Genomic DNA, 13,409 nt, shown 5'->3' on the forward strand with positions numbered 1-13,409 from the left:
CGACGGGTAAGGAGCGACCAGCCGGGGCTCGGGGGTCCCGGAGGGCCGGAGCGAGGGGCCGGGGTCGCGGCGTGCCAGGTTTCTACCCCAGGCGTTGGTCCATCCTCAGGTCACTCGTGCCCGGCTCTGGTTGGTTTGGCGCGGTGCCATCCTGCTGATTCCCCGGCGAGGGCATAAAGATCCTTGCCTCAACCCTCTGGAAGCTCACCCCCATATCCAAAAAACTTTAATAGCTACTTTTTTGGTGTCTGTACCGAGAAAACACTAAAAGTGACTCATCTGTCGTTACCCTGCGGTGGCAACGACAAAGGTGACACCTCTCCTCCTTTCCCACTCCCAGTCCTTGGAGGATTAACAACCTTTACCCATCGTTATCACGCTGACCCTGACAATAAGTTGTGCAAATAACGTGTTCAGCTCCTCTCTGACTCACTCCCATCCAACCTTTGTGGTCACTGAGGAACGTGCCCAGCAAATTGCTTTGTCTTCCTGCCTTCCACCTCCCTTTCCGTGGCTGTGCCTCCACCTGCCTTGCTGGGAAAGGGGGAGAGGCAGGTTGATAAGCAGGGTATGGAGATTAATTTAAAGATTTCCCTTTCCCCCACGTGCTTTGGGCCATTTTCTCAGCTCTGCCATTCTAGGTGGTGTGAACTTTCTGCCACTAACGGCCTTGGCCACCTTTCACCTTCATCTGGAGTTTCTGTTCCTCCTCCTGGAGCCTGTGCAGAACGCTTCCTGTGCTGAGACAAAAACCTCAGAGGTGGTTAAAGATCTTTTTTTGGCTCTTGAAACCCTTCCTTGCCTTGCTCTTGGGGACAGTTTGATAACTGGAAAGGTCTGTGATACTCAGATCTGCGGCTTAAAAACACCCTTAGGACAGAAAAGTGCCTGAAGAGGGGGGTGAATGTTTAAGGAAATCAAAGTTCTGTTGCCAAGGGAGGTGAGCTGTTGCCTTTCTGGTGGATAATTGGTCAGAAAAGGACCTTGTGGATAAACAGGGAGCCAGCAGTGCCATGAATGGGTTCGTGCTGGGAAAAGAGCATGTGTGTGGTACTTAGAGGCTGCCCACATAAGAGCATCAAAAAAGGACTTTACATGGAAAAAAATTAAAGAGGAAGGAAGAGGGAGATGATTCAGGGAAGATCTTGACAGGGCTAAGAAAGAGAATTTAGCAGGGGGAAAAGATTTATGTAGTGGTTTGAAGCACAAGGAGAGTCTGGCAGGGGCTGTGGCTGGGAGAGGAAGGGAACCACAGCTGCAGTTTTCCAGCAGAGCCCTCGGGCAGCCAAGAGCAGCCAAAGCTCCTTCTCCTGTGGCCAGGCACAAAGGGGAGCACGGCACCTTCATCCCAGCCTGAGAGCTGCAGGAGGCAGGACTCTCACTGGGAGTGGTGCTGCTGGAGACTCACCTTGTGTGGACAGAGTTACTGTGTAATGAGGGCAGTATCCAGGGGGAAATTGGGAATGGCTGTTCTGCTTTACTGGGGTTGTCTTAGTCCAAGCAGATCAATCTCCACAGGCATGGAAATGGTCCCAGCAGGTGGAGAATCTTTGTCTGTGAGCTTGTGCCCACCCAGCTCAGTCCCACTGTATCACCCCAGGCCAGCACCAGAACATTGCAGAGAGCCACAGGATGGTTTGGGTGGGAAGGGACCTTAAAAGTCATCCAGTCCAACCCCCCTGCCCTGAGCAGGGACATCCCCAGCTAGAGCAGGGTGCTCAGAGCCCCGGCCAACCTCCCCTGGGATGGTGCCAGGGATGGGGCAGCGACCACCTCTCTGGGCAGCCTGGGCCAGGGGCTCACCACCCTCAGCACCAACAATTTCTTCCTTCTCTCCAGTCTAAATCTCACTCTTTGAGTTTCAAACCATCCCCCCTTGTCCTGTCCCAACAGCCCCTGCTCAAAAATCTGTCCCCAGCTTTCTGACAGGTCTCTTGAAGACCTGGAAGGCCACCAGAAGGTCTCCCTGGAGCTTTCTCCTCTCCAGGCTGGACACCTCCAACTCTCTCAGCCTTCCGCTTGTGGCCTCCTCTGGACATCTGTGCAAGCCTCTGGACATCACCAGCACAGGATCTGCTCTCTGATGGCTTCTGCAGTGTGTAAGCACAGCAGCTCCCCCTGTGAGGAGAAGACAGGAGCTGTGGGACTTCAGGTTAAATTCAGGTTCCTTCAGCAGCCACCCCACCACCAGCATGACCTGGGGATGCCCGTCCCCAGTGGACAGGGAAGACTCCATGTTCTGGCCTCTTCCTTAGGTGACAGCAGTGATCCACTGGCTTTAATTCCATTAGAACAGTTGCCTTCTTTTTTTTCCCTTGAAAGTTTCTCACTTCAAATTAAATCTTTGTGTAGACAAGTTGTAGGTCCAAGTATCTTAATCACTTCCTTTCTGCACTCCTTAAGTCACTTGGGACATAGGAAGAACATATTGTGTCAGGCCAGCAGTCCCTCTGACAGGATGTCCAGTCAGCAGCAATGACCAGTAGAAGAGGCTTGAGGAGGAGAATAAACACTACAGAGTAAGAGCTACACATCTTGATTATTTTCCTTTATATCTCAAAAGATTCTGAAAGAAAATGAAGCGAATGTGGAACTTCAGCAGAAAGATGGCTTTGGATTCCCCTTGAGGTGACATTTCCTTTGATGCTCTTCTTCTCAGGTATGTACCATGTTGGTTGGTTTGTTCTCAGGCAAGAATCTCTTAGCTCAGAAACAAAATTAAGGCACCATTCACATTTAAATGCTAAAGGAAAAGTAAAATATGAGTATCAGCTTGTAAAATCTAAGACTGACTCTTTGAAGTTTTAGATTACATCTGTAATGGGGAATGCCATGGGAAGGGTGCATTTCTCCTTCAGATTCCCAATTTACTCACCCCAGAGGTGGGACTGTGCAGTTATATTCAGTACTGGCCTCACTGCTTTAGTCTTAAAATGATAAGTCAGTGTTAGAGGGGAAATGTTATACTTAGCTTGAAAAGGAAAGCTTAATGGTGAGAAAGCAAGAGCCTTTAGTTCTATCCCTCTGGTTTTATTCACTCCATCTCCTGTTGGGCACCTTCCTCTCCTACCTGACATCTTCCTTCCAAGCAGCTGAACCTTCAGTTTTACAAGGATGATTCTTTCCAAGGGTTAGAGCTGCCTTTTGTTACCTCCCAGGAGTGTGCCAGTTCTTGTCCAAACCACTAATATTCGAGGCTTAAAAGCAGCACAAAGACAAGTCCAATGTTACAGACATTGGATGGACATTGTTGCTCTTGGAGGACTGGAGGTTAGAGACCCACGTGTGCTGTCAAGCTGGGACTTATGGAACAGGGTGGCTCAAGTAAAGAGTTGGCTGCTCCTCTCCTCTGTAAATGGACCTTTTCCTTGGAACCACCTGTAAAAACACAGCAGCTGCCACCAGAACCAGCAGCCCTTGAGTTGGAAGGTTGTGGCTGGCAGCAGGCAGCTCAGCCTCACAGATATCCATGACCTTATTGAAGTGATGCTTCTAACAGACATTGAGTCACACAGTGTGACAGGTAGCAGATGAGTGCAGGTGTTAAAGTCATTTTAGGTCATTTCCTCCACGTCTGCCCCCTGGATTGTTAATGGAAGTTAGAGGCTCCACAATAGCCACTATCAGTTAAACTGTCACTGTTGGGACACGTCCTTTATCAGCCTCTCTGATTCTAACACAGTGTCGTGACACAAGGATGAGGAGAATAATAGAGTCAGTCATTCACAACGACCCATTTGACCTTATTCTGGCAGCAGCAAATGCTGAGACGTAGTAAAGTAATGCTACTCATTTCTTCTCTCAAGAATGGCTAAAAAATTTCCAAGTGAACATTTCCAGCTGTTATTTCTGCTTTTTTTTAGTTGCTTCTGTGCCGTGAAGTCAAATGTTCCCTTTAGGTTTGCAGGACAGGATTGGGAGCAATATCAAATTGCTGCACAGGGAGCAGCTTGCCTCAAGGAAAGCAAAACCTGTCTGAAATCTTCAGTAAACCTTCATATGTGATCCCTCACAGTGCTGGGAGCTGGAAGGGAGTGCTGACATGTGGTGGTTTCAGCAAGGCCTCTCTTTCTTGCCTGTGGCTTTGGTCGTTTGGTCGGCTGCCTCGTTTGTGTTTTCCTACATCACAGCCATCATCCTGCACCACGTCGACCCACTGGTGCCCTACATCAGGTCAGTAACTTCATGCTGCAGCACAGCCTTGAACCAGCCTCTCACTCCTGGGAGCTGTTCCCCAGCTCCAGATTTCAAACAGCAGTTCCTCCCCAACCCCTCCAGATCTAACATCACTGCCTCCTTGTAGTTATCTGGGTGTAACTCAATTTAAAGCTGGCTATTTTTCTGCACAAATAAAGCTGTGGCAGTATGAACATATCCTTAAAATGATGATGAACAGGAAAACTGGAGGGGAGGGGGCATCTCCAACCTTCCTTTTGGAATAAAGCATCTGGCTGTCATCAGGGTTGGCTCCACTGGTAAATCCATGCTATAATCCATATTCTCAACTGCAGTGCAGCCAGGCTGTGCCTTAGTTTTGGTCTTTCAGTTTTCCAGGTTCTTCATTTTCCTGTTTTAATACTCTTGTCTTAACCTTTGGTGGAATCAAGCTCAATATAAAATACTTACACCAAGTATCTTCCCTCTTTGTCCTGAGGACAGTGTGTCTTTGTCCTGCTTATTTCCACAGCTCTAAAACAAGCCCAGTCTAAAGTCTGAGTCATGAGAAACTCAGTGAAAAAAAAATATCTGGGAGGGTTTTTACAAATCTGCTTCTTATGGTTCCTTTGTAGACTGAAATAAGTAAAGTTGTGTTGCAGGTATTTTTAGTATAGCTGGATACCTATCACCCCCTTTGTCTCTTCCAGTGACACAGGGACAATACCTCCTGAAAGATGCTTATTTGGGATCATGTTAAATATTTCGGCTTTCTTGGGTGAGTATAGAAAGCTGTCCTTGGCCAACTGCAGGCAGTTCTGGAATGCACACAGTGGGGAACAATTTCCTCATTCAGATCATTAGACAGCCTGTAATTCTCAGTGAAAACCTAAATTCTAAGCCATCAATCTTAATTCTCTTAAGCAATTCAGAGGGCAGCACGTGGCAGTGATGTCAGCCACCAAGCCAGCGTGAGCTACAGACTCCACAGGGCCAAAAATGTCTTTAAAAGAAAAAAAACTAGCAGGCTAGTAAAAGAAATAGAAATTCAAACTCAAGGCAGTCACCTTACTTGTGCTGCCATCGTGGAGAGAGGGAATAACAGTCCACTGTGGCTTTCAAAACAGAAGAGATCAGAATAAATCTGCTAATTTGGCTTCTTGACCATGATATTATTTCAGTTTTGACTCCCAGTTTCTCAGCTTTCCTATTTCAGTGTACCATAAGACAGGTTTTGTGTTTTAAATCCTGCCTCTCAGCATCTTCCAAGTTAAAAATGAGAGAGTTTAGTCACTAGCTGAGAATCTTACTGTGTGTGGGTTCTTCATTGACAGGCATGGCCACCATGTATGTCCGTTACAAACAAGTTTACGCTTTGAATCCAGATAAATCCAGGATCATCAGGCTCAATAAACTTGGCCTCACACTCGGGTGGATGAGCTGTTTTGGACTTTGCATTATTGCAAATTTCCAGGTTTGTGTTTCGCTTGCCGTGTCCTGGAGCTGTCCAGAGTTGTGTGTTTGGTTGTTGACTGAGATAGCTGAGAAAATGAGGGCTTTACAGAAAGCAAAACTTTTCAAGACAAAGCTGGTTTTGTTCAAGTTCCCTACAGAAAGCAGTTTAAAAAGATAAGTTTGGAGTTAGTTAGAATTTATTTGCTTTATCCCCTGGGACTTGATTCGTGAAATTCCAAAAACATGAACAGACCCAGAAGTTTTGCAGAAATCAGACTCCTCTTGGGTCTCCCTACAGGAGATTTGAAACCTGAGTTTTTACCTGGCCCCAGGTGAACAGACCACAACTCCTTTGTATTTTGACTCAGGAGAATCAGACATCAAATAATCAAAAATTATCACAACTAGAAGCAAAACCAACAAAAACACCCAACCCCATAAGAAGCCCAGCTCTGAAAAACCTGCCCTCATGGGTCTGTTTTCCTTCAAACCTGCACAGTTCTTGAACCCCCTGTTCAAATTCCCAGCTTTGAAATTTCCCCATCTTAGTGTCTCTTCATTTTTTTACCTCCCCAGTACTACTCACCCTTCTCAGAATACCTGATACTCTGGCCTCTTCCACCACCAGCAGGGCCACATCCTGCATTGTTGGCTGTTACACATGCAAGGCAGTGGTACAGTTGCCAACCTCATCATGCTAATTACCTGCTGGATTTTGGGGGATGTGCAGCGGTGCCTTCAGCCACTAGAGGCTGCAGCAGCCCCTTGCTCTCCTGCTGGATGAGGGCCAGGAGAAAGCAAGGAGGAAAAGCTCCTGGAAAGCTCCACCCTTTTTGCCTTCTCCTTTTCCCCTAGCACAGCTCTCTCCAAGTGCTTCAGCAGCTTCTGTCGTAGCAACCTCAGGACGTTTTGGGTTTGGTTTATTTTGGAGGCCTTTAATTTCTAGAGCCCTGTCTATCTCCAGAGGTCGTAGCCTCCCCTACCACACCCACCAGGCAAAGCCTCCATGCTGGGTTCAGCTCCACCAGTTCCCTCCACCCGTGTCTGCTTTCTGAAGCTTTCAAGATCATCAAAATATAGAAGGTGCACGTTCATTTTTTAACTAGTCTGTGCAACATTTAATCTTGAGCAGGACAAAAGCTGCAAGTGAGGTCACTGCATACCCCAGTGATGAGGAGGACTGGTTGAGGGCCCCCCTCCAGAGGCAAAAGGAGCTAAAGCCCCCTGGAATCCACGAGGTCCTGAAGGCATCTTAACATTATACAAAGAGGAGCAAAGGGGATGTGGGAACAGCCACCCCAGAGCTCCAGACAGCTCTCACTGCTGGGACTCCAGGCAATGGCACAGGGGCTTTAATTCACCCTGTTCCACCAGTATGATTGCTTTATTCTAGCCTGGGCCGTTGATTTCCTCTCAGCTAGGACAAAGATTTCTCTCTGATGACACCTCATCACTGTGATTCAGGAGCACACACCTTTCCAACTCCATTATTCACAATTTAAATAGAAATTCTCACCTCTTGTTGTGCTGTGGGTGCAGCTCTTCCAACTCATTTGTGCACATGGAGATTGTGAGGAAAGGTTGACTCCAGTTCCTGACCTTAACACAGGAAAACACACAGAGAGTCTCATGCTTTAGGGCATAAAAGATTGGCTGCCTGATGTGCCAGCCTGCCAGGGCTTGCCCTGTGCCAGAGGCAGCACAACACCTTTTAGTTCCTGCCCTTGGGTGCTGTGCCTATCCAAGGATGAGGGGGAAGGACTGAACACAGCATGATTTTTCAGGGCACAAACTTGGGTTGTTTTCCTGGGAACACCTTCTCATTTTACTGATCTTTCCTATTTGGCAGCTGATTCTCCTGTGGTGTTTTTAAGTTAAGTATTAGTGCTTGGTTCAAGCTTGTTCCCTCTGAGTATTCAAAGATACTCATTTGACAAAGTTTATTCAAAGCAGAGCAATTCAGAGAAGTGTTAGACCTTGTTATTTTTGATCCCATTTTGGGTACTAGAACTGTGCTGTGTTCATCCTGTATTGCAGGATACCTTTGATGTGTAGATTCCTGGGACAGAAATGCTCAGCAGACAGTCTGTTGGCACCCTCATTGCCTTCCCTGCTGCAGGGACTCCTTCATCCAGCTTCTGTGTGACTGTACAGTGTGGGTAATGGGAACAGCTCTTTTCCTGTGGCTGAGGTGGAGCTGTGACCTGTGGCTTGGCCACAACAGGGGGCTGGCAGGTGCTGGCCTCCAGCTAACTCTCTATGGGCTTGCCAAGAAATATCTCCTAACTGCTGGCATGTTCCAGAACTGCACAGCTTGGGATGTGAGGAGGTAATCGGGGGGGTGGAGTACCCAAGGTCTGCAGAAGAAAATTGTCCTCGGAGTTTAAAATGAGCCCAGGTTCTGCCCAAGCCATGCTGTCTGTCTCTAGAAATGCATTCTGTACTACATACACGTGGCTGGAGCCTGCCTGACGTTTGGAGTAGGGGCCATTTACATGCTGGTTCAGACCATCCTGTCCTACCTGATGCAGCCAGAACTTCACAGCAAAGAGATCTTTTGGATCCGCCTGACTGCCTTCCTCTGGTGTTGCTCCAGCATCGTGAGCAGTATCCTTTTCCTGTCCCCATAAACCAGAGCAGCCTTCACAAATGACAGCGTTTGCAGCAAGAGATGAGTGGATTTAAAGAGGGGGAAAAAAGCCAGGTGAGAAGTGGAAGCATCTCTTCCTTGGTGACAGGAACACTGCAGCAAGTTTCAGAGCTGGGTGCAAAGAGGAGCATGGGATGGAGCAGGAGAGCAAACCCTGGTCACCTCCCCAGGCACAGCAGAGCTGCACTGTGCCCTCTGGCTCCCCGAGCAGGTTCAGGGTGCTGGCCTTTGTCAGGGACACAGTTCTGGAGCATATCACCAAGGTTGAGTCAGAAGAGCCATTTGACCTCTCATCTCCTTCCCTGCCGATCCTACAGCTCAGAAGACAAGAGCTTTCAGTCTGGCATTCCCTACAACCTGCCCTCGACTCTGGAGTCCATCATCTCCCCTAACTTCGAATTCTGAGTGCTGGGAGCAGCTGTGGGTGTTACAGAAAGATGGGCAAACCCCTCCAGAAAGGTCATTTTCCTGCCCAGAGCCGTTTAACAGTGAGGAAGGTGAACCACAGCAGTTCCTCTGCTCACCCCAGTGCACCCCAATATCAAATTTTGAAAATTATGACTCAGTTCTGTGTCAAACAGGACCACAAATCCAAAGCTTTCAAATGGATATGCCAAAGATGTACAAAGAAGTACAGAAATCATTGCTTAAAAGCTGTCCTTTCTGCAGCTGAATCCAGGCCACCAATTTAATCCCCACCAATTCCACTTTAGTCCAGGTTGGCAGCCAAAAGCAACACTAAACCAAACATCCCATTTCCCAGAGACAGGGCAGCTCACTGAGCTACCAGCCCTCCCACTGCAAAATCAGACAGTCTGCACAGGTCAGAGGAGAGGCAAGAGAGAGGACACAGGCAGGCTGGAAAGAGCAAGGGGGACCATGACCTGCTGAGGAGGCTTGACAGGGAGCTAGATGTCATCTGTGAGACCTGGAGAATGCCCATCCCTGGAAGAAGTTTTTGGTGCTAGCAAAGAACAAGATTTTCAGCTTTGAACAGCTGGGAGCCAAAGAGAGTTGAGGAAGACTAAAATGGAACAGTATGATCTGCTGCAAGTTAAGAGCCTTTTAAAGATGCCAAAAAGCCACAAACCCCAGATCTGGAGGTGTTTGAACCACTGTGGTCTAACCAAAATTAGAGGGAAGTAAAGCTGTAGAAGTAATGATCGAGTCAAACTTAAGTGTGGAAGAGGAAGAAAAGGGAAATTGTTGCAATATTTTCTAAATTAACAACTCATCATGTAATAAGGGAAAACCAGTAACAGGGAGAAGTTTGTGGTGAAATGGTTGTAACTGGTACTGAAGAACAGAAGGCAAAATGCCTGGATCAGCACTGGTGTGGCCAGCAGGAGCAGGGCAGGGATTGTGCCCCTGGATTGGGCACTGGGGAGGCCACACCTCAAATCCTGGGGTCAGTTTTGGGCCCCTCCCTCCAAGAAGGACCTTTTGAGGGGCTGGAGCATGGCCAGAGAAGGGCAACGGAGCTGCTGGGGAAGGGTCTAGAGACCAAGTGTGGGGAGGAGCAGCTGAGGGAGCTGGGGGTGCTGAGCCTGGAGCAAAGGAGGCTCAGGGGAGACCTTCTGGCTCTGCACAGCTCCTGACAGGAGCCTGGAGCCAGGGGGGGGTCGGGCTCTGCTCCCAAGGGACAAGGGACAGGACAAGAGGAAAGGGCCTCAAGTTGCCCCAGGGGAGGTTGAGGTTGCCCCTGAGGAACAATTTCTTGCCCTGGAGGGTTGCCCAGGGCTGTGCCAGGCTGCCCAGGGCAGTGGTGGAGTCCCCACCCCTGGAGGGGTTTCCAAGCCGTGGAGATGTGGGGTGAGGGACACGGGGCAGTGGGGACCTGGCAGTGCTGGGGAACATTTGGACTCGATGGTCTGAAAGGTCTTTTCCAACCTAAACAATTCTATGATTCTGTAAAAATATTCCTGATCCTCTGCTGGAGCCAAACCACAGAACTGCCAGCACGAAGAGATGAAAGCAGTTAATTACTTGCTCCATAATGAGGGCAGGATGGGAGCCAGTTATTTTTTTATCACAATGATTAAATTCTCTCCATTGGAGCAGTAACTCGGGCAGGTAACTAACAGCTACTAAAGCTGTACATTTTAATTAGCAGAGAATTGGGAATCATGCAGGTCAGTAACCAGAGCTCCCTGGACCACTCATCATTTTTTTTAATAAGCTTTTGAAGTCTGGGTTTTCAAAGACATGTTTGTGCCAGGAAATTCAGCCTTGTTCACCACCAGAATTAATCTTTCACATCAGAAGGCTCTGGATGTTTAATCTCATTAACGATTGAAGGAGTTGATATCTTAATCCTAAGGAAATTAGATCTGCTGTAACAGTGCTCCAAGTTTCCTTTGTAGAGGCAGCAGCACTGATGTAACAGACCTTCCCTCTGGAAGGTGTTGGAAAAGGGACCTCTCAGTCTCTCTGGGAAGGTCCCAGATCTCTGATCAGATGAGGAATCGAGCCATGGAGCTTCTTCCTTGACCTGTGACCCCAAGCAGTCAGCAAACCTTGAGTGAACTACGAGGGAGAGAGAAAAATCTGATCCCTGTGCTGCAGCTGGTGCAGTGTTCCAACCTGTGACCCACATAGTGAGAGCTCAAGGTGGCTGAGAAGCTGACAAGCCATCAGAGGAAGAGATCTGGGCACTCTTAGCCTGGAAAATACCACTAAAAAATTCCAGCTGCCCAGCAAGTAGCCACATTTGATCATTACATGTTTCATAAGGACACACTGCTTGATCAAGGAGGTATAAGATGCAGCATAGAGAGGACTAAGAATCCATTCAGATGAGAATTAACCTTTCCACATGACAGGCAGCTGGACCAACCTCCAGGCTGAAGGAGTGATGGGCAGCCCATGTCACCATCCCTGTTCATTGGGTTGAGGAGACTTTGTGCAAGACAGGCAGAGATCTCCTCAGCCTCATCCTGGCACAGTCCAGAGCTGAGTCTGAAGCTTCCAAGTTGCTCGTTCTTGGTCTTCAATTTTCCTTAACATATTTCTTCACAGTGTTTGTTTCCTCAGTGGTCTTGTACAGTGGCCTGTATGGAACAAATCTAGTGCAGAAGTTGCACTGGAACCCACGGGAAGAAGTAAGTGATTGAGTGGAGAAAATGAACAGAGAAAATTCCCAGTGATGTTATTTGCAGTGCCAGAGGCCTCTGGGCACTTCCTGCTGTTGTTGACATGGACTTGGGGTGGGAGAGGCCAACTGAGGGTTACCAGTGGAGCCAGTGTGCAGCTACTTGCTGAAGCACTGCTCCAAACAAAACAGAGGCAGCTTCAAGTGTTGTTTGGAATGAGTCTTGCTCACAGGCAGCAGTTGAACTGCCTCGATGACTTGTCTGACCAGCAGCCTGCCTGGGCTGTGCTGGGCAGCGACTCCTGGGCCACACAGAACCTCTAAATAATGACTCAAGTGCTGGGTGGCTGCAGCAGAGCAGAGTCCTGGCTGCTGGTGGTGGGGGCAGCAGGAGGAAAAGGCCAAAGGGCACAAGTGAGGGAGCTGCCATTGAAGTAGGAAGTGCTGGGCACTGAGTGATCCCCAGCAGGACAGAGAAAGTGCAGGTGGGTCCTTCACAGCTCTGCCTGACCCTCTGGCCCTCCTCATCCTCTCCAAGCACTGCTGCAGGAAATCTGATGCAGGCTGGGTCTGAGGGCTTTGCCCACCCTTCACTTCATTTAAAGCCTCTCAGAAGTCTGCTTACAGCCAGAGGAGGACCTTGAACCCTGACCTTTTGTGGGGAGTTTTAGCCCTGCCAGGCTCTTGACTGAGCAGTCAGGTTTTGCAGGTGGACACCGAATTCCAGTGGGGGCCATCCCAGCTGCGTGGAGTGGCTGCATTCCTGGGCACCCTCACTCTTCTGCCAGGGCCACCACCTCATTCCTGGAGACTCCAGATACACTAAGAAACTCTGCCCTCCAGAGGGGATGGTTGTGGATGTGGAATGTGGGACGTACAAGCCACGTTTGTGCCATTGCAGGTTCAAGTGGAGCCTTTCATGCTGATTTTTTCCCCCCATATCCCCATTCCACAGGGCTACACAGCTCACATCATCAGCACTGTCTCGGAGTGGTCGTTGGCATTCTCCTTCCTCAGCTTTTTCCTCACCTATATCCGTGACTTTCAGGTAAAAATGAAGTGCTCTGCTTCCCCAAGCTCTGAACAGCCTGATGTGAGGCAAGATGGGCATCGTGTGGCCTCGTGTGATCAGTCACCATGGCTGGACCTGCAGCACGAAGAGCATTAAGCAGCCCTCTTCCTCTGTGGTGGCACGCAGAGCCCAGCACCAGGGGGGCTTTAACCAGCTTCACTTGTGCACACCCACTGCAACGTTCTCTCTCCATTGGAGAGATGGGATTTTGATGGGTGGATGGCTCAGTGGATGAGGATTGGTTGGATGTTCCATCCAGAGGGCAGTGGTCAATGGCACGATGTCCAGATGGACAATGGTGACAAGTGGTGTCCCTCAGGGGGACATACTGGGACCAGTGCTGTTCAGTATCTCCATCAATGACATAGTGGGACTGAGGCACCCTCAGCAACTTTGCAGATGACACCAAGCTGAGCGGTGGGGTTGACATGCCTGAGGGATGGGATCCATCCAGAGACAAGCTGGAAAGGTGGAACTGTGTGAACTTCATGAGGTTCACCAGGGCAAGGTCCTGCACTGGGGTTGGGGCACCCCCCGGTGTCAGCCCAGGCTGGAGGGCAGCCCTGGGGAGAAGGCCCTGGGCAGGGCAGGGAGGGGATCCTGCCCCTCTGCCCCCTCTGGGGAGACCCCCCTGCAGTGCTGGGGCAGCTCTGGAGTCCTCAGCACAGCAGAGCCAGGGAGCTGCTGGAGCGGGGCCAGAGGAGCCCCAGCAATGCCCCGAGGGGGGAACCCCTCTGCTGGGAGCCCAGCAGGAGAGAGTTGGGCTGGGGCAGCTGAGAGGAGAAGGCTCCAGCTGGGGAGACCTGCTGGGGGCTGCCAGAAAGCTGGGGGGACATTTTACAAGGGCAGGTTGTGGTAAGGGGTGATGGGTTTCAACTAAAAGAAGGAGATTTCTATTAGATCCAAGAAGTTCTTCACTGTGAGGGTGCTGAGCCCCTGGCCCAGGCTGCCCAGAGAGGTGGTCACTGCCCCATCCCTGGAACCAT

At 49.5% G+C, this 13,409-nt stretch overlaps 1 protein-coding gene across 1 annotated transcript in view; it reads left to right on the forward strand.

The window, feature by feature from the left end:
• The first annotated feature begins 4,042 nt into the window (after positions 1-4,042).
• The window catches only part of DRAM2 (DNA-damage regulated autophagy modulator 2), a 9,770-nt gene continuing 403 nt past the window's right edge, over positions 4,043-13,409 (forward strand). Inside the window, exons 1-6 of the mRNA XM_008940078.1 lie at positions 4,043-4,173; positions 4,866-4,933; positions 5,490-5,629; positions 8,040-8,217; positions 11,279-11,361; positions 12,307-12,399. Coding sequence (XP_008938326.1) covers positions 4,043-4,173; positions 4,866-4,933; positions 5,490-5,629; positions 8,040-8,217; positions 11,279-11,361; positions 12,307-12,399 — 693 coding nt within the window. The remainder of the gene's footprint in view (positions 4,174-4,865; positions 4,934-5,489; positions 5,630-8,039; positions 8,218-11,278; positions 11,362-12,306; positions 12,400-13,409) is intronic.

The sequence above is a fragment of the Merops nubicus genome, unplaced genomic scaffold, assembly GCF_000691845.1.
Source record: "Merops nubicus isolate BGI_N331 unplaced genomic scaffold, ASM69184v1 scaffold15965, whole genome shotgun sequence".
Classification (NCBI taxonomy): Eukaryota; Metazoa; Chordata; class Aves; order Coraciiformes; family Meropidae; genus Merops; species Merops nubicus.